General features: G+C 39.8%; 1 protein-coding gene across 3 annotated transcripts; it reads left to right on the top strand.

Annotated features, from left to right (window-relative positions):
• Positions 1 to 415: 415 nt before the first annotated feature.
• LOC139457737 (uncharacterized) lies at positions 416 to 18,838 on the top strand. Of its 3 annotated transcripts, none has more exons than XM_071239086.1 (12): positions 416 to 546; positions 3,432 to 3,559; positions 4,810 to 4,869; positions 5,616 to 5,672; positions 6,334 to 6,417; positions 8,564 to 8,686; positions 9,832 to 9,859; positions 11,264 to 11,307; positions 11,515 to 11,604; positions 12,512 to 12,628; positions 14,285 to 14,392; positions 16,932 to 18,838. In XM_071239086.1, the coding sequence occupies exons 3-12, from the start codon at positions 4,812 to 4,814 to the stop codon at positions 16,943 to 16,945; spliced, it is 723 nt and encodes a 240-aa protein (XP_071095187.1). In that variant the 5' UTR covers positions 416 to 546; positions 3,432 to 3,559; positions 4,810 to 4,811; the 3' UTR covers positions 16,946 to 18,838. The 3 variants fall into 3 exon arrangements, with proteins under 3 accessions (XP_071095187.1, XP_071095189.1, XP_071095188.1); XM_071239088.1 differs by having other exon boundaries at positions 12,536 to 12,628; XM_071239087.1 differs by having other exon boundaries at positions 3,442 to 3,559.
• The last annotated feature ends 214 nt before the right edge of the window (positions 18,839 to 19,052 follow it).

A 19,052-nucleotide genomic window follows, 5' to 3' on the forward strand; every position in this document is an offset into this window, starting at 1 on the left:
CAAACACAGTATACTGACCTCGAGTCTGCCAGTCCTTGTTTTCGCCCCTTAATGCCGAGGCAGGGTAACAACAAGTATCTTCATTTAATATATTTTGGTATGACGCGGTCGGGCATCGAACCATATACCTTCCGCTTTCCGGGAGGACGCTCGACCACTTGACCGCGGAGGCGGTCTACCAGGAAGAGAATACTTCATTAGATTTATAAAGCCTAACTTGGAATATATGCATTAAAGCAGCTTCCGCGGTAAAAGGTCAGTCAGTAAGCAGCAATATCAATGTCGGAGTTTGATTTCCTTGTGTAATCAGATAGTGGGTGACATAGAAATACAGTCGCACACTAATATTGAACTTTCTATGGGTTTTCATGTTTTCACCTTCCTGCTACATACCGACATCTAGGTGTGCAACGAAACCTGATTTTCAGATGAGGAAAATCGCGCGACCCTATGTTTCAACAAACATATTTAAGTCAAGTCTCTTTGTTGATATACATGTTTGTGGCGGCCCAGGTGATACCTTGTGTGTCGCTGTTCAATTTTCCGGTGAGTAGGACTTGAACATTGGGTAATGGGGCACTATTTGTTTCCTGATGATTTCTGTATCAGATGTTTCTTGTATTACTGATGTTTCAGGTGTTTCTAATGTTTCAGGATTCAGGTGTTTTGATGTTTCTGATGTTTCTGGTATTACAGATTTCCAGGTGTTTCTGTGGTGTTTCTGATTTTTCAGGTGTTTCAGGATTCAGGTGTTTCTGATGTTCAAGGTATCAATGTTTCAGTATTTTCAGATGTTTCTAATGTGTTTGGTATAACAGATGTTTCAGGTGTTTCTGTGGTGTTCCTGATGTTTCAGGTGTTCCAGGCGTTTCTGGTGTCAGATATTTCAGGTGCTTCAGTGCTATCAAATTTTCGTTCTTGTGTTCAAGGTGTTTCAAGTATTACAGTTGTTTCAGGGTTTTTTGAAATTTCTTTTAAAGATCTGTTGTTTCTGACATTTCTTACGTGTCTGGTGTTTCACGGGTTTCATTTAACACACTCAATACTCAGGTGGTCAGTTCGAACGTGTACTATGAGTGCCTCAACGGATGGTAGATATGGAGTGGAGTGGAGTGGAGTGGAGTGGAGTGGAGTGGAGTGGAGTGGAGTGGAGCGAGTGAGTGAGTGAGTGAGTGCTAAACTGTTAGTCACCGAGACCGTCTGCTCTCCGGGCAAAAGATCTGCCACTAGACCACGGAGGCGATCCGTATTCGGAAGTAGCTCTGTCGTAGACGTGTATCACTTTGGCCTTAATATTGTGTTAATGGGCGCTTGGCCATTTTTCTCTCTCTCAAAAGTCTTGGTCGATGGATAAAATTTATAAAAATCAGTCGCTTAAACGTCTTCTGAAAGAATAAAGGAGCGATGGGAAGAGATTTTTTTCTAATCCCCTGTTTTTATAACACGCGATTGGAATGTTATTTTATTGCGTTTGCATGTGAACATAGCCAACTCCTGTTTGTACTAGTGAAGACATAACTAGTATTTGAACAATCAGTTACTGGTCATTGTGAATGTACATTTGTCTCAGAGAGAGAGAGGGCGGTCGGGTAGCCTAGTGGTTTAAGCGTTCGCTCGTACCGGGTTCGATTCCCGACATGGGTGCAATGTGTGAAGCCAATTTCTGGGCGTGATACTGCTAGAATATTGCTAAAGGCGACGTAAACTCATACTCACTCACTCACTCAGACAACAAAACAATTGTACCTTCTTCTCAGGCTTGGTCAATTAATGTGAGGGGATGAGTGTGGTTGGGGAGTTCCCAGGGCTTACTTTTATCAACGCTAAATAAAACTTCAAAAATATCCTCCGGTGCAGAGTTCAAAGGTGAAACGTTTTTCTTTTGTATGGTCGCGAAAAAGACCATTCCCATCCATAAATAAAATATATATATTTTAATAACAAGAGACTCCTCTTTGTCGTGGAATCAACCTGACTTCTTGATAAAAAATAACAACTGTGCATTATAAAATTAATAATATTTATGACCCTCACTTTACGGGTCTCTGCCCTGTAATCTAGATTGTGTGCCTTCATCAGGTTGTAGGGGGGCACGGGTGGCCCAGTCAGCTAAGGCGCCACGATTCGCTGTGCAGAGTTGCGTTCCTTGGGAACGCCAGAAACCTATGATTGTGGGTTCGAATCCCGGTTCGCCCCGATTATGTTTCTAGGTTTGTCAGCACCGTGCTCGTGGGTTTCACCGAAGTGGTAAACGTCAGATACCTGCATCACTTCGGGCTTTCCTCCCACATTAAGCTGACACGCCGCGATATAACTATAGTACTGTTAAAAGCGGCGTTAAACCCAACACACTCACTTGGAGCAAGATGTGCCAAAGTGACATTTAAACATGGGGGAGTTGCTATGAAACTTTGTGGATACACCAAACAACCGCTGAGCTAATGCCTCTTGCTCTGACCTGGTGAAAATTCGGTCTTCAGCAACAGAAACGACTGACGGGATCGGGTGGTCAGGCTCGCTGACTTGGTTGATCCATATCATCGTATCCCAATTGCGTAGATCGATACCCATGAGGTCAGTCACTGGATTGTCTGGTCCAGACTCGATTATTTACCAACCGCCGTCCTATAGCTGGAATATTGCTGAGTGCGGCGTTAAACAACAAACCAACAACACTCCCTCACAAATCACTTAAACTAGCATTACCATAGAGTGAGTGAGTGAGTGAGTGAGTTGGGTTTAACGCCGCTTTTAACAGTATTCCAGTTATATCGCGGCGTGTCAGTTTAATGTGGCAGGAAAGCCCGAAGTGATGCAGGTCTCAGACGTTTACCACTTCGGTGAAACCCACGAGCACGGGTATGTTGCTGACAAACCTAGAAACATAATCGGGGCGAACCAGGATTCGAACCCACAACCATAGATTGATGGCGTGCCCAAGGGACGCAACTCTGCACAGCGAATCGTGGCGCCTCAGACGACTGGGCCACCCGTGTCCCCTCATTACCGTAGAACCTGTACGGATGTGTACGTGCCTCACACTAAGAGATGCTGAAATGGAGTGACTGCCATATAATATTAGCATCAAATGATCAATTATCAACAGGTGTTTAAAATGAGTGAGTGGGTTGGGTTTAACGTCGCTTTTAGCATCATTCCAGCAGTATTAAGGCGGTGTACACAATAAATGGGCTTTACACATGAAACCAATGTTGGGAATCGAACCCGGTCCGTCGGCGTGACGCGCGAACGGTGTGACCCTTAGGCACGACACAGTGTTGTATTCCGATGAAAATATCATTTCAACAGTAAACAGAAATGGTTTGATGTTTGATGTTTTACACTGATATCATTATGCAATGTAGCCATTATTTGATAAGCATGCTTCGTCCTAATTTAAATGACAAATATCATGATGAAAGACTTTTCAGTATATTTCAGTGCGTGGTCTGATTAAATCAAGCATGAGATTTTCCTCATTTTCCCTGAATAAGTGAATTATCCAGGGCGAGTACAGAGCAAGCCTTTGCCCATGTTGTGAAACGTGGACGCGATCACGGTCAGTTTGTTATGAGTATGTAAGTGTTCATTTTATACGTGTGTTTTGTTTAACACTCAACAATCTTCCACTGATACAATGATGGCCAGACAACCAAGTGATTGATATTGTGAGCAACTATCCACGTTGGATATCAAGGTGTTTAATGATAATGATAAGGGGGTGTCACGATAAATCGAAATATCGATATATTGCTATTGGTAAGCACTTATAGTAAATATATCGATTGTTAAATCAGTTTACGATCAATAGTATCGATTTCAGTTAGGAATATCGATAGTTTCGATTGTATTTACCATATCAATAAAATACAAGCAATGCTGTTCAAATTTGTTTTCCGTTTGATCATGAGTGGTAGTAATTTACACATGCTAATGTGGAAGTTTCTTTTCTTAAATTATTAGGGTAGAGAAAAAATAAATCAGTCATATCTCAAACTTTACTTTTTATTTGTTGTTATGGTTACCACATTCAAAGGAAACTTCAGTTCCAAGGTTTAATCCAACTCTAAAATCCATCTAAAATGATACACTGAAAACTAGCGATATTTATCGCAATTATTGCTTGCAATATCAATAGTTATCGCAATAGTTTTTTTCAATATCAATAGTTATCGCAATAGTGATTTCCAGACCAATAGTCACCCCTAATGATTAATTATATTTGGGACCACACACGCTTTAACAAAAACATGTGAAATTTAGTATTCGATAGTATGGAATACCGCCAGGGACATCTATCGTTCGCACGTAGCACGACACAAACATGAGAATTAATAGTTCATAAAAGGGAAGCTTCAAGTTAAGCCATGTCGGTTTGGTACTCCTAATTTGTCAAGACGAGCTCGCGAGATTATACGAGATGTTGTATGTCAGAATGAAGTTTATGTTCCATTTCGCGCTTTCAGTTTTGTTCACTGTTGACAAAAGGCCAAGATTGTGAGAATACGAAAACACGATTATGTACCTTGCAGTATTCTATACAATGTATAGAGCATATATTATAATTAACATCCTGAGTGAGTATGGTTTTACGCCGCTTTTAGCAATATTCCAGCAACATCACGGCGTCCACCCTGCGAGAAAACGGACGAATACTCCCCAGGGAGCTGGGAATGCAATAAACAATGAACTGAAAAATAAGTAGCTCCAGTGGTCCGAAATCTTTAGATTCATAAGTGGTCAGTTATATCATGATGTTAATAGTTTCAATTATGGTAAATACGTAGATAAATATTTTCCGCTTCACAGAAATGAGCGCCATGGCCAACACGACTACACCTGAATTGACAAGTACACGTGACAATTCAGGTTTGTATACATGTATTTCATTTTTGCACATGGGCAGTTGGCGCAAGACATGTGTAAGTCAATTTCAGTCGTAAAGAGCTGCATGGTATTTAACGCCGCATTGGTAGTAACTCAGCCCTAAAGCCTTGCAAGAAGTATGCGAGTCAATGTTTAACGTCACATCGTCAATATCGCAGCATAAAGCCATGCAACAGTGATGGAATGAGTAAGTGAAGCAGTGTCACAGCAATATCACGTGGTGAGACAGAAATTAGGACCTTCAAACATTGTTTCTGTGTTTTGGGAATCGAGCCCGGATGTTAGGCGTAACAAGCGAGCACTTTAACTGCGGCACTTCCCCAACGCCCTTCACTACTCTGAAATGTCTGTCCCAATCTGCCAGAGGCTCTGATAATTCTGCTACTGTAATGACATACGATGCTATACTGTAATTCAGTTGGGTTTCATGTATCCGCCCCTCACTAACTTGAAGTGTATGTCTGTCCCAACTCGCAGAGGCTCTGACATTTCTGCTACTAAAATGACATACGATGTTATACTGTTATTCCACGTATTGCTTGGAGCTGCTTCCTTTCTAAGAATACATCCAGCTACGCTGTGATAGTATGAATGTGGCCTGTCTTGACATATAACTCACATTTTGACAGATGCTAGTTTATGTAGGGAAATAACTTAATCCCAGGATTGGAAGGTTTATTATAAATGTTCGGTTTTGTCCAGGGATTGACGTTTACATGTATGTACAGGTTCAACACCAGGTGTCACAAATGCAACTGATACAGCAGATATCCTCTACACAAAAGGTACGTCTCTGACATGGCAGTTAACGTTCCATGTGTTAGTACTGAAGTAATTACGCATACATGAGGTTAAACAATACGTCTTTAAGGTTTCTTGTTTCTTTACAGACAAAATGTTGAATTTTGTCTGACGTATTGAACATACAGTTATAATATATTTAGAATGTAGCAAGCCTGTTGATCATAACATACCATTGTCATTGCACAAACCATTTGTAAATTTCCCTGTTCTATTACAGCAGAATGTAAATTGAAATTGGGTAAACACAAATTGAATGAAACCATTCTCACCATCTACAAGAAGCAGTTTACCGCGCAATCTGTCACTCTTATTGAATCAATTATTTTGCGTTTGATTATTATTCAACAAACAAACTCCGATTTAGATAATTGGTCGCAGCATTCTGCTACCCTGGTTAGTTCAATTATGGTGGAAACGTATCGTCATTCATTGAAACATGACGTCATTCATACAAGAATGACGTATGCGGGATTAATACTGAGCCGCTATCACAAGGCTGCTTGTCTTGTCCTATGCCTGTGGCTGTTATAATTAGGACAACAGTCAGCAAGGAGAGGTCCTATATTATGTGTTGATAAAGAAAACAAGTGACTACGACCAACGTGGCCATACTTACCATTCCATTTCCATTGTGGTTTTCAGGTTCAACAACGCCCATCTACTATACAGAAAACACCACTTACGGTGTCACGACAACAAGTTCCGTCTCACTTACTACATCTACAGGTAACCGTTACATTGTTATCATTGTATGTGACGTGGTGACACGGACCATTGGATTACTGCAATTACATACGTGTGTTAATAGTTTCCGTAATAATCATACATGTTGTGATTGTGGAATATTGAATGAGTGAGTGAGTTGGGTTTAACGCCGATTTCAACAGTATTTCAGTTATATCGGATCGTGTCACTTTGAACTTGGGTGAAAACAGGAAGAGATGTTGGTCTTACATAGCCACCACATTGTTGAAACTCACAGGCACAGTTATTATTCTTACAAACCTAGCAACATAACCAGGGCGAATCTTGAATTCGAACCTGTCATAGGTTTCTGGAACGCCTAAGGGATGCAACTCTACATAACGAATTGCAACCTGGAGCTGTGTTTACTGGTACGATAACAAAAGACGTACAGACTCAACCAAAGCCAATTCGGTATCGGCAGCCACAGACGCCGATATTGTTGTACAGGGTTTCGTTCCTTTTCGTGTCAGGATCCGAAGAAAGTACCTTCGAAAATCCCAGAGGCGCTTCCTTGGTTTGTCACCTCAACCTGTGTTTCTCAAATGGGTACACACTAAAAACATCCGTCTCGTTTAGGCCCCCATGCACTCATACGAAAGTGACACGCCTTGTTTTAGTATTGTCCCTTATCCAGCATGCACTTATCATAAATCTACAATGCATTTGGGAGGAAAGTTAATTTGAAATCAACCTAATCAGAGAAATCTAACAAACTTTTCCCCGAGAAGTAAGGAAAGAGAAACATATTCTCGTAATGCATATAAATAAAACCATAATTAACATTGTCATATTGCAAGTTAATTTTATCGACACTAATAATGAATAATAGGGTAGCATATTTTGTGTACATGCTCACGTGCCTAATGCAACTGCAATATCAGGGCCGTAACATATTTATTTTCGCAGCTGTTACCTGGGCGATATTGTCAGAGTCACCATTACATAGATTGCAATATAATTCGTGATATTTCGTCTATCCTACTTCGTGTTATCTGGAGATGACCATACATGCGGTGTGTCTTGTTGCAATTGTACAAATGAGATCTGACTTCAACCATGGTTGTAGGCTTGTCAGTGTGACGGGCTAAATGCCATACAATCGTCGTCAGCGTGACGCATACAATCGTCGTTAGCGTGACGTATACAATCGTCGTCAGCGTGAAGCATACAATCTTGGTCAGTGTGACGGGCTAAATGCCCATACAATCGTCGTCAGCGTAAAGCATACAATCTTTGTCAGCGTGACGCATACAATCTTCGTCAGCGTGACGCATACAATCTTCGTCAGCGTGACGCATACAATCTTCGTCAGCGTGAAGCATACAATCTTTGTCAGCATGACGCATACAATCTTCGTCAGCGTGGATATTCTCATATTTAGAATAGTCAACCTTCCCTGCTTCTGTTCTGCAGAATAAAACTACCGAATTTATTTTTATGTTTGTGTACATGTCGCCGTTGCATAACAGGATTACTGCTGTGCAGTGTCAAGCAACAAAATCCATACTTATGCTATTTGTGTGCGTGGTAGGTGTGAGTGGATATGCTTACCCTGTCGCGAACACCTGGCGTCATCACTGATTTTCAGTGATCCATTCATACTAGTTTGCCTTTTACGCCCAATGAAATCCGTTTTCTCGGAGAGTCGTTATTTTCTAGAGTTTTATATGTGTTTATAGAAGCTTATACCATTTAATTCTATGTTTTCTTATTCCCAGTACATTACAGTCATCATAATATTAACAATATTTTACGTGATATAGTCGTTTTGGTAATTCATTGGATTTTCATAACGCTCGTAAAGATGTAGCCGCATACATTATCATCTGCAGTGGAACCTCCTTATTCCGAACTCTGATAATCAGGAAACCCACTGCTGGGAACACGGACATGTACATACAGGACATCACAGCAGGACCATGATTCCTTAATTTTGTTGTTTTGTTATTCCGAACTCTGATAATCAGGAAACCCCACTGCTGGGAACACGGACATGTACATACAGGGACATCACAGCAGAACCAGGATTCCTTAATTTTGTTGTTTTATTATTCCGAACGCTTTCAGTTTGAATGCTACATTCTTGATCAACGTGGTTTCACTGAATGCATTTTCTTTTCATCAGGTCCTGAAACTTGTCCTAATGTCTATATATTCACCGGCGCCGTCTCTCTCCTGCTCATCATCGTGACCTGCATCTCCCTGGTGGTGTACTGTGTACGGACCTGGGGCAAGTTGGGGAATGGATGTGAGTAGTTCCAAATAATTAAGCAATATTATCCAATACAACTTGTAGTTGTTTTCTATAAGGGGCGGTGGGGTACCCTACTCGTTGAAGCGTTTGCTTGTCACGCCGAAGGCCCGAGTTCGATTCTCCACATGGGTACAATGTGTGAAGCCCATATCGTGTGTCCCCCGCCGTTATATTGCTGGATTATTGGTAAACGCGGCGTAAAACCATACTCACTCACTCACTTCCATAAGGTAATTACAATGTGTGAAGACCATTTTGGGTGTCTGATGGAACATTCGCTAAAAGCGGCGCAAAACCATACTCACTTACATGCTCAATGTAAGTCATCAATGTAGACGTGTATAAAACATGATTAGTTATCTTGGTGTTATGCTCGTGGAATAGAAATCATGTGTTGAATATAGTTGCCGAAACAATTGAAATGAAATATTGATAAATAGAGATAAGGACATGCAAGAATATATGTTAACCTCCACTGCAATGGATGATGTGAAGGCAGCGAACACATCTGGAATGTATTACGTTAAGGTTACCGTTACCTACAGAGTGAACCTATTTCAAGTACTGTTGTCCACAGAGTATTATATGTACATATAAGTATGTGGTTATTTCAAGTCCTGTTATCCACAGAGTATTATATGTACATATAAGTATGTGGCTATTTCAAGTACTGTTGTCCGCAGAGTATTATATGTACATATAAGTATGTGGCTATTTCAAGTCATGTTATCCACAGAGTATTATATGTACATATAAGTCTGTGGCTATTTCAAGTCCTGTTATCCACAGAGTATTATATGTACATATAAGTATGTGGCTATTTCAAGTACTGTTGTCCGCAGAGTATTATATGTACATATAAGTATGTGGCTATTTCAAGTCATGTTATCCACAGAGTATTATATGTACATATAAGTATGTGGCTATTTCAAGTCCTGTTATCCGCAGAGTATTATATGTATATATAAGTATGTGGCTATTTCAAGTCATGTTATCCGCAGAGTATTATATGTACATATAAGTATGTGGCTATTTCAAGTCCTGTTATCCACAGAGTATTATATGTACATATAAGTATGTGGCTATTTCAAGTCCTGTTATCCACAGAGTATTATATGCACATATGTGGTTATTTTCAGTACGACATGAAGAGAAGGACAAACTGACGTAAGTTTACTATCTTTACCATTATTGAGTTAGTTAATCATTCGGAGGCAAATACGTAAAACCATATGTGGCTTATTTAATGTTTGTATGAACTTTGTCCCTAAAACATGAACTTTATCAGTGGTAAAAAGATATAATGCTGAAACAACGGTGTGTGACAATTGCAATCAATACTCACATTGATATCTGTACACACGTCATTACACCTGCATACGCCAAGCTACCAAAGCAGTATATCTTTTAAAAAAAACAATAAGCCCAGAAGCATGTGTACATGTGATCGACTCGTTACTTAATACCTTGACAAGGGCTTCGATGGAAATGTTAATTCTCTGCATACAAATGCAGAAAATTAGCATGAAAAGGACAAAACCCTTTTCTATATTCGTAAGAAATGTATGCTCAAAGCAGAGTTGATTGTACAATTCCGACATGTGTTTATGAATCATTGTCAAATAGTGATGATAACAGGTGCTCGCGACAAGATGGGCGTATCCTGCCCCACACGTGGCATCCGTCACAAACACAACACCAGTCAGCTGCTCATCTGAAGAAACGGGGGAACATGATTCAAACAAAAATAAGAAGTTGCATCAGACATCCTTCTTGTCACAGATGCTTCAACGTCAATGTCCTCCACATGTCCACCACAAAACATTATGAAAGCTTTACTGAGGCTTTGAATGTTGTAACAAACAACTTTTGAACAAGAGTGGTTTAAGACACTTTGAAATCTTCGCAGAAAGAGCATACACTCTTGTAACTCAAAACTTTCGAAATGTATTCTGTAACTGCAGGAAGAGTGCTGAACGTTAATGGAAAGTTGACCATTGGAAAGTTCCAGGCATCCCTCTTGTTATATTTGAGGGTTTGGGTGACCATGATACAGTCAGGTTGGTTAGGCTCATCATCAGGCCAGACAGCAAATGGCCATGGGACTTCTCCCAGGAAGCGCTGCCCAGTCGAACCCACCCAGAATCTTTCGGAGAGTGTGGAGACTCCGAGACACTGCAGCCTTCAGCAATACCCTGATTGTCACAAGGGCTGTATCTCTGGCAGCAAACTCGAGTACTCTCCCAATGTCAGTCAACTGATTTGGAGGTACTTCAAATAAGGAACCGAGAACATTGGGGGAATTTTGAAATTATCATTTTCCAATACACCCTGTACATATTCTGTGTAGTACCATGGATGGGCATCTGTGTCAAAACCACAAGCATGGCGAAGAAGATAATAAAATGACCGAGACACTTCATGTCGCTTAAGATATTGCGTTTTTGCCAAAGCTGGGCATCCACTGACAATGTGTTGGACAGCCTCATTATATCCATTGCATAACCTACATTTCATACTTACAGTTTCAGAAAGCCTTCTGTTTACATCTTTACACTTACATCTGTTTAGGAGTCGCAAGGAGAATGCCGATTTCATACTATCAAGACACAGCGGTAGGTACATTATGGCTCCCTGTTTCTCGTTGGGAACCAATACCTGCACCAACAAAAGACAATTATATATAATGAATGAATATATAAGGCCTGATCGTGTGATTATTCTCCACATTCAGTGACGGTTGACAAGGCTTATCGTCACGTATGGTGAAACTTAGTGTTGAATATGTTAGGCCTGATCTTTTGATTATTTCCCTCATTTAGTCATGGTGGACAAGGCCTGTCATGTCGTTATGGATGGTGAAACTCCTCTATGCCGGATAGCGACCACCTCGAGACCTCCAAGAGAAGCAGGTATTTGACGTTTAACAATAATTGTACAACTATATATCAGCGAAGACAGACGTGTTCAGCTACAAGACCCGACTGTCTGGCCCCCTGATATGTATATTTCTGTGACTAAACGGTTTGAAAGGTGTTCCTGACTGACATACATCTCGGTATCTGAAAACCAATTTCTTCCAAGTTACTTACACAGCTCCTGTTTGAGGAGTGAAAATTTCGATGTTATTGAATTTTTGATGTTGACATTAAAACCGGTCAATTAGTTATCAATTTGAATGAAGATTTGTTTGGAATATTTCGAAATACACCAAATATATGAAAGGCCGTGCTATGTCAAATATAGGAATTATGTTTGACAGACATAACTCCTGATGAAGGAGTAAGCATATACTCCGAAACGTTGTGTTCCTCATTACAAGAAGTTGACATCCATATACAGTAAACTACGGTTATAACGGACACGCTTATAACGAACTGACGGATATAACGAACTTAACTTTTTTGATCCCGACTATTTGCTGTAGTTATGCTGTATATGTGCTTACAACGAACTACGGGTATAACGAACTAAAATTAGCAGTCCCCTTGAGTTCGTTATAACCGTACTTTACAGTATTCTCTTCCTTATAACTTGTACGGTCATTAAAATACCACTGTTTGATTTAAGGAAAAGCTAAAAAATAACATTTCCAAAAACGAGCTCAACTGATCATGATGGTGTGTCTTGTCAGGTTTAGACCACATGTAGGATGCAGTAATATATTTACAAAACTTACAGACACATATACATTTATTGATAATAATTGTGACCGCAGTTGATGTGTGCCGTTCCGTCAAATGGAGACAACTTTATCCCACACTATAAATATAAGGGCATATCGAATATAGGACAATATGCATTGTTTCCTTACTGTAGATGGTTTTATCATGGCCTACCAAGGTGCAGGATCCGAGGCAACCTACCAGAATACTATTCAAAGGACTGGACCCCTATACGCCGACCCCATGACTCTGGACAGACCAGGAACACAAAGTATGTGTTTATAACGTAAACAATAAAGTATTAACAACACAAGTATGTACAGTAAAGATAACCTATACTCAACGTAAGGTCGTAAATACGATTGTGTCCCTTGATCCTTCATCGCCATGTTAGTGTTTCCTGGTTTCAACATGAACCACGTGGGGAATCTAGGGTAGAGCAGGTACCAGGTGTATGTTGGTCGTAAAAAGATACAATGGATTGTCGACCTGGCCGGTGGTGTGTCATGGATTATGTTGGACTGCCGTGGTAAACAACATTTACACGCTTTTTCCTACTATTCAAACCTTTACTGTAAGTTCACAAAGATTCACAACTGGTGCTTTGTAGACGCTTCACATTCATACTAAAGATTTATACCTAAATATCCATGACGCACACACACACACACACACACACACACACACACACACACACACACACACACACACACACACACACACACACACACACACACACACACACACGCATACACACACACACACAGACACACACACACACACACGTGGATGCACGTCTCTATATAAGTGTTAAACCCATTTCATCTCACCTTATTGCCTCGTCGTACACTAACAAGACGGTACGGTAACAGAAAAGGAAGTAATATATGTTATATAAGAGTGTTTGTTCATGTGTGTGTTTGTTCATTGTTTAGCGCCACATCCAGCAAAATTCCAGCTGTATGACGGCGGTCTGTAACAAGCACTTGTAGTTGTGACAATTAGCACTAGCATCGATCCACGTAATTAACCAAGTTAACGAGCCTGGCCACCTGATCCATTTATCCGCCTTTCAAAATCCTATTTATTTAGGGATCTACATCCTTACCCTGAATCCACACTAGATATGTTAGAATATAGACAAACAACTAATACTTGTCAATACAAAGATGCGTGCAATGCACAAAGACATATGGTTCTACTTAACCTTATCGTATCGAACCTCCGTGCAACGTATCGCATCGTAGAAGTATGTGTACACATTATGGTGTTTAGAACATCCAGAGCGTCGTTACAGCGGTGTCCAAAGGAAAGGTGCAATTTGTGATCACGTATGGAAGCATGTTAGTGCCACATTCTTAAATTCTTCGCAGAATATGCTTACATCTACGTAGACCAAACTTACATCTACGTTGACCATTCTCATATCTACGTAGACCATATTTACATCTACGTAGACCATATTTACATCTACATAGACTATACTTACATCTACGTAGACCATATTTACATCTACGTAGACCATTCTCACATCTACGTAGACCATACATCTACGTAGACCACATTTACATCTACGTAGACCATATTTACATCTACGTAGACTATACTTACATCTACGTAGGCCATACTTACATCTTCGTAGACCATACATACATCTACGTAGACCAAACGTACATCTACGTTGACCATTCTCACATCTACGTAGGCGATACTTACATCTACGAAGACCATATTTTCATATATGTAGACCATACTTACATCTACGTAGACCATATGTACATCTACGTAGACCATATTTACATCTACGTAGACCAAACATACATTTACGTTGACCATTCTCACATCTACGTAGACGCTCCGAATAGTAGCAGAAAAATATATGTATCAAACCAGAAATGATTTTTTTTATAACTATGTACTTCTGTAGATGCCAATTCCTGTGACAGCAGTACAGGACAAGGTGCCACACCCTCCAGCGCAGACATTGATGCCTTGTACGCTAAGCCTATGAAGAAGAAGAAACATGGACAGACGAGTATGTATTAGTCTCTTCCTCGCAAACCCTGCCCGTGTACGTGGGTGTCACCAATTTCAAGTAGTAAAGGTATAAAACCTGCATCAATCCGAGCTTTCCTCCCAGAATAAGGTGACGCACCGTGACACGGGAAGTGTTTTCTTGGCGTGGTAATGCTATTATTCCAGTCACAATAAGAGACTTCGTGTTTCCCTGTATAATATTGAGAATTTTGTACAAATGTTGCTAGTATTCTGCTACTTCTGAATTTTGCTAGCATTCCCGTCAGATTAATTGACTTCGTGTTTCTCTGTATGATATTCAGTATTTTGAATGAGTGTTACTGGTATGCTGGCGGTCTATTCACGAAGCTGTCTTACCTTTGACAAGACTAAAGTTACGACTGCTATATGTGCTATTTTTTAAGCTGTCTTAAACCTTTCTCAACGTTATCTCACTGACGACACAAATCGTAGCTAAGACAGGGAACTCTTTTGTGAGGGAGGTAAAATAAGCTGGGTGTTTCCCAATTGACGTCATCGATTATTCACGGAATTCCCTACTTTAAAATTGTATTATTAATTTTAACGTTGCAAAAGTTTTAAAGATTAACAGTTAAACCGCTATTGAAGATACTTATTGATGTTGTGATTAATAATAAAGCCACATTTTATTGTTATGTACAATTTATCAATCATAGTATCGTAAAGATGCTGTCCTTTGTAAATAGATACAGCAAGTATTGCAGATTAATATATACAATTCGAAAGCATAATTATGCCGAAGGTAAACGAAAATGTAAATACGAACAATATGCGTCAATAAGTAGCAATGATAGCAAACATTACTTGCGACACATCACATGCTTTTCGTTGAACGTGACATAGGCCAGTTGCAGGACCGTCGTATTGTTGCGATATATACAGGGACACACATTTAACGACGTTCCTTTCAATCTGTTTAGAAACGTCTACAACCGAAATAGAATGTAAACAAAGCTTGGGCGATAACCTTGAAAACAACAATGTTGAATTCACACAAAAGCTAGTCTAAATGCTACACAGTGAAATGATTCAACTGATATTGTTTACCATAGTATTTCAAATTGCAGCGTGACAAAACTATGCTTACCCAGGGCTAATGAACAATCACAAGGAAAAGTAAAAGCCTTTGGACACTATACCAGTCGATTAAATTTTCGTATCGATACTGGTTGAATTTAACATAGAATGAGGTTATATGTGCATATCTTCTCAGAATCTTAAATTAAAACATATCTTCAAGAAAGTTCGCGAGTTGAAAATGTCCGATACCTATTTCCTCACTATAACTCACAAAAAAATAAAATAAAATATCCTGTATTTACGTTTGTTTAATTGTTTTAGGTTCAGGATTTCCTTCCTACCAGGACAAGCCATACGTGCATTATATCGGTGTGGTCAAATACCAAGATTTGATAGATTGCATCTAACACAAATGAACAAACATCCTTTTGCTAGATGTGAGAAGGAAATCCTGAATCGATAAAAATGAAAGTTAACGCATCTATCCATCCATCCATACATATATGATGTCTCGAAACTGCAACGTGGCTTAGAGCAAAATAGATAAATTGGTAATGTAGGTTATGTGAATAAACCTGCCTTGATTGTAAACCGTCCTTATTAAAATATGTCTGTTTACACAACACTGAAGAACAAGCTTGAATCATTTTCTTTGTCATTCAGTCATAAATCAAATGATTTTCATCCATGCCATCTACATGTAGCTATACATTATCGACAAGGTGGCCATTCCATTAGCTATAGACGTTATGGACTTCCTTCGCCGTACTCAAAGTAAAAGGGAAACCACTCTCAATCGCCATAAAAAAATAACTGCCCTTGACAAGAAAAGGTCACGGCCATTGCAATAGCAGGCACATAAGCTACTTGTGTTTCACCAAAAATAAACGCAAAAGATACCGTATTTCAAGTAAAATTTTGCGTGAAATGAATATTAGCTATCATCTGTTATCGACACGCAGTTTGGCATAATCGGTAAATACAACGTTTCAGTGGTGTTTGCTGGGGTAAGTTGTTCGTGTTTTGAAATTGCAAGTGGAAATCACTCGGTTTTGTGGTCAGAAATGATACAGTAGACCCAATCTGTCGAATCATTTGCTTCATCACGCCATCTTTTGGCCGCCATTGTACCTGTCGCAAGCTTCTAAGACAGGTCCTACCCTGGCTTAATTTTTGTCGTAAACTTAAGATAACTTAGCGCTAAGACAACGACGAGAACAGGCTTAGCTAAGACTGTTTTCGCTACGACGCTTTTACGCCAATCATACCGCTAAGACAGCTTCGTGAATAGGCCGCCTACTACTTCTGTCTCAGAGAATTTATAAGTTGACTACATAAGTAATCGTAAGCTAAGAGTTTCTTCTGTGGTATTAAGGCATGTTCTTATTCAACAAGGTCCACTCAATGGAAACGCCCTTCTCTAATCTTCCATCAAATCTGTTGACATTATTTGACGTTGTTCACATGCGATTTTATTTCCTTCCATTTCCGTCTAGAACCACCAGCTTAGGAAACCTGTTTGTCTGATGACGAGGACATAGAAGAACAGTCTATCATCTGCACCAGCCTTTCTCCTGACAGCACAGTTGGTCGCGTTACGTCCGGTTTCGGCGGATAATTACAACTGATTATTTTCTGGCGTTGACGTTTTTATACACTGTATATAATCATGAGTGTACTTTTCAACTTCATAAATGTGTGGGGCGGTCGGATAGCCTCGTGGTTAAAGCGTTCGCTCGTCACGACGAAGACCCGGGTTCGATTCCCGACATGGATACAATGTGTGAAGCCCATTTCTGGTGTCCCCCGCCGTGATATTTCTGGAATATTGCTAAAAGCGACGTAAAACAATACTCACTCTTTCACTCATAAATGTGTACTTCATTTCATTACTCACCTATGAAGGGACCACTCGTTTAATAACAATACACATTTATTTAACATCACATTATTATTATTATTGTCTGGTCTTTGAAAGGGGGTGTCGGTAGCGCTGTGCGGTTGTCCACAACGTCTACTTTTCTGTCAGATGGATTATCTAGTAATTCTCCGGAAACACCAGAGCTTGATCCACACGGTGTGCATGTAGGTAAACACTCGCTGAAAAACTGACATACTTGAATTTGTCAAGTCCGCGAGTCTTTGCGGTAGCTTTTGATCTGTCGCAGGACACGTGACGAAATGCGTTTGCAATATAGTAAACGAACTCTCAATTTCATAGTGTAGTAATGCAGGCATCGAGGTATTAAATAGGTTCATTGCATTACTAATAAACAATTTTTTTTTTGTCAAAGCACCTTCGCAAAAACTCACATGTTTATTTTCGACCTTGAACTTTGTGTTGTAATTAATGTGAAATAAAGCCAGTTAATGTATTCTATGTAGATATAAAAGACTGATAATTCAAAATTGGTATTTTTAACTTGCTAGTTGTATCATAAAAACATGTTATTTATTTTTGACCTTGCATTTTGTGTTGCAATTGAGAACAAGGTAGACAGTCGTTAGGCCTGTCATGCTCAAGTTAGCGATATAAGCCCGTGTCGTGCATCACAACAAGGGATGTTGCTTATTGGTAATTACAATAATTTTGTAACACACAAACTGGTGACTGGTATGAAATCACACAGCCAACGAGGCATGACTCCATAAGAAGATCGTCTCTCGGGTACTCCTCACCTAAAGCGACGGAGTGATATTGTTATGTTTGATTTGACTGTTGAATGGACCGCCTCCGTGGTCTAGTGGTAGAGTGTCCGCCCGGAGAGCGGAAGGTACGGGGTTTGTCCCCCGGTCGCGTCATAACAAAATACGTCAAAGGGTGATACTTGTTGTTACCTTGCCTGGAACTTTGCATTTAGGGGCTAAAAACAAGGACTGGTCGGCTCGGAGTCAGTACACTGAGTAACTGCGGCATTGTATCGAAGTGGGCTAGCGCTATAAAATCGGCATTTGTCCGGAAGAGTGCGAGCAGCCACACACACACGGGCATGCACGTCGCTATATAAGTACAATAATCTTTAACCCCATTTCACCTCACCTCACCTCCTGTTGAATGCACATGTTGATGACTTGGTGATCTTTGTGGTGGCTGTTATGAACATATGTTGTTTTGACAAGCTTTCTTATAATCGATCTCGGTAACATGCTACGAATATTGTATTCATACACCAGTCTTATAATAGCGACGTTTTTTTTCCAACGTTCGAATTTTTTCCAATGGTTATATTAAGCGAGTAATAAATAAACTATTACACTCGTCTCCATCTGATACCGTTTTATTACGAGTGTATTGGGAGTGATGGCAGACCGGGGATCATACCATGGATCATGGCGTTAATTAATAAACTAGTAATACTATATATATGTATATATATTGTTATTCAGTGTATAGGATTATTTATGGATGTTTATATATCATATACCTTTTCACAGTTTAACACAGTGATTTTCGTTTTATTCGTTTTAACAGTGTATTTTTTTTTGTCTCTGTAACGTTCTAATACATCAATTGTTTATATATTGAATACCGTTAACGCGACTGTTCTCTTACGATAATTCTTTTATGAAACCAAGAGCATAAAAATACTAGACAGAGTATACATCCTTGGCACACA

Source organism: Haliotis cracherodii, unplaced genomic scaffold (assembly GCF_022045235.1).
Source record: "Haliotis cracherodii isolate W230 unplaced genomic scaffold, xgHalCrac1.p SCAF_12, whole genome shotgun sequence".
Classification (NCBI taxonomy): domain Eukaryota; kingdom Metazoa; phylum Mollusca; class Gastropoda; order Lepetellida; family Haliotidae; genus Haliotis; species Haliotis cracherodii.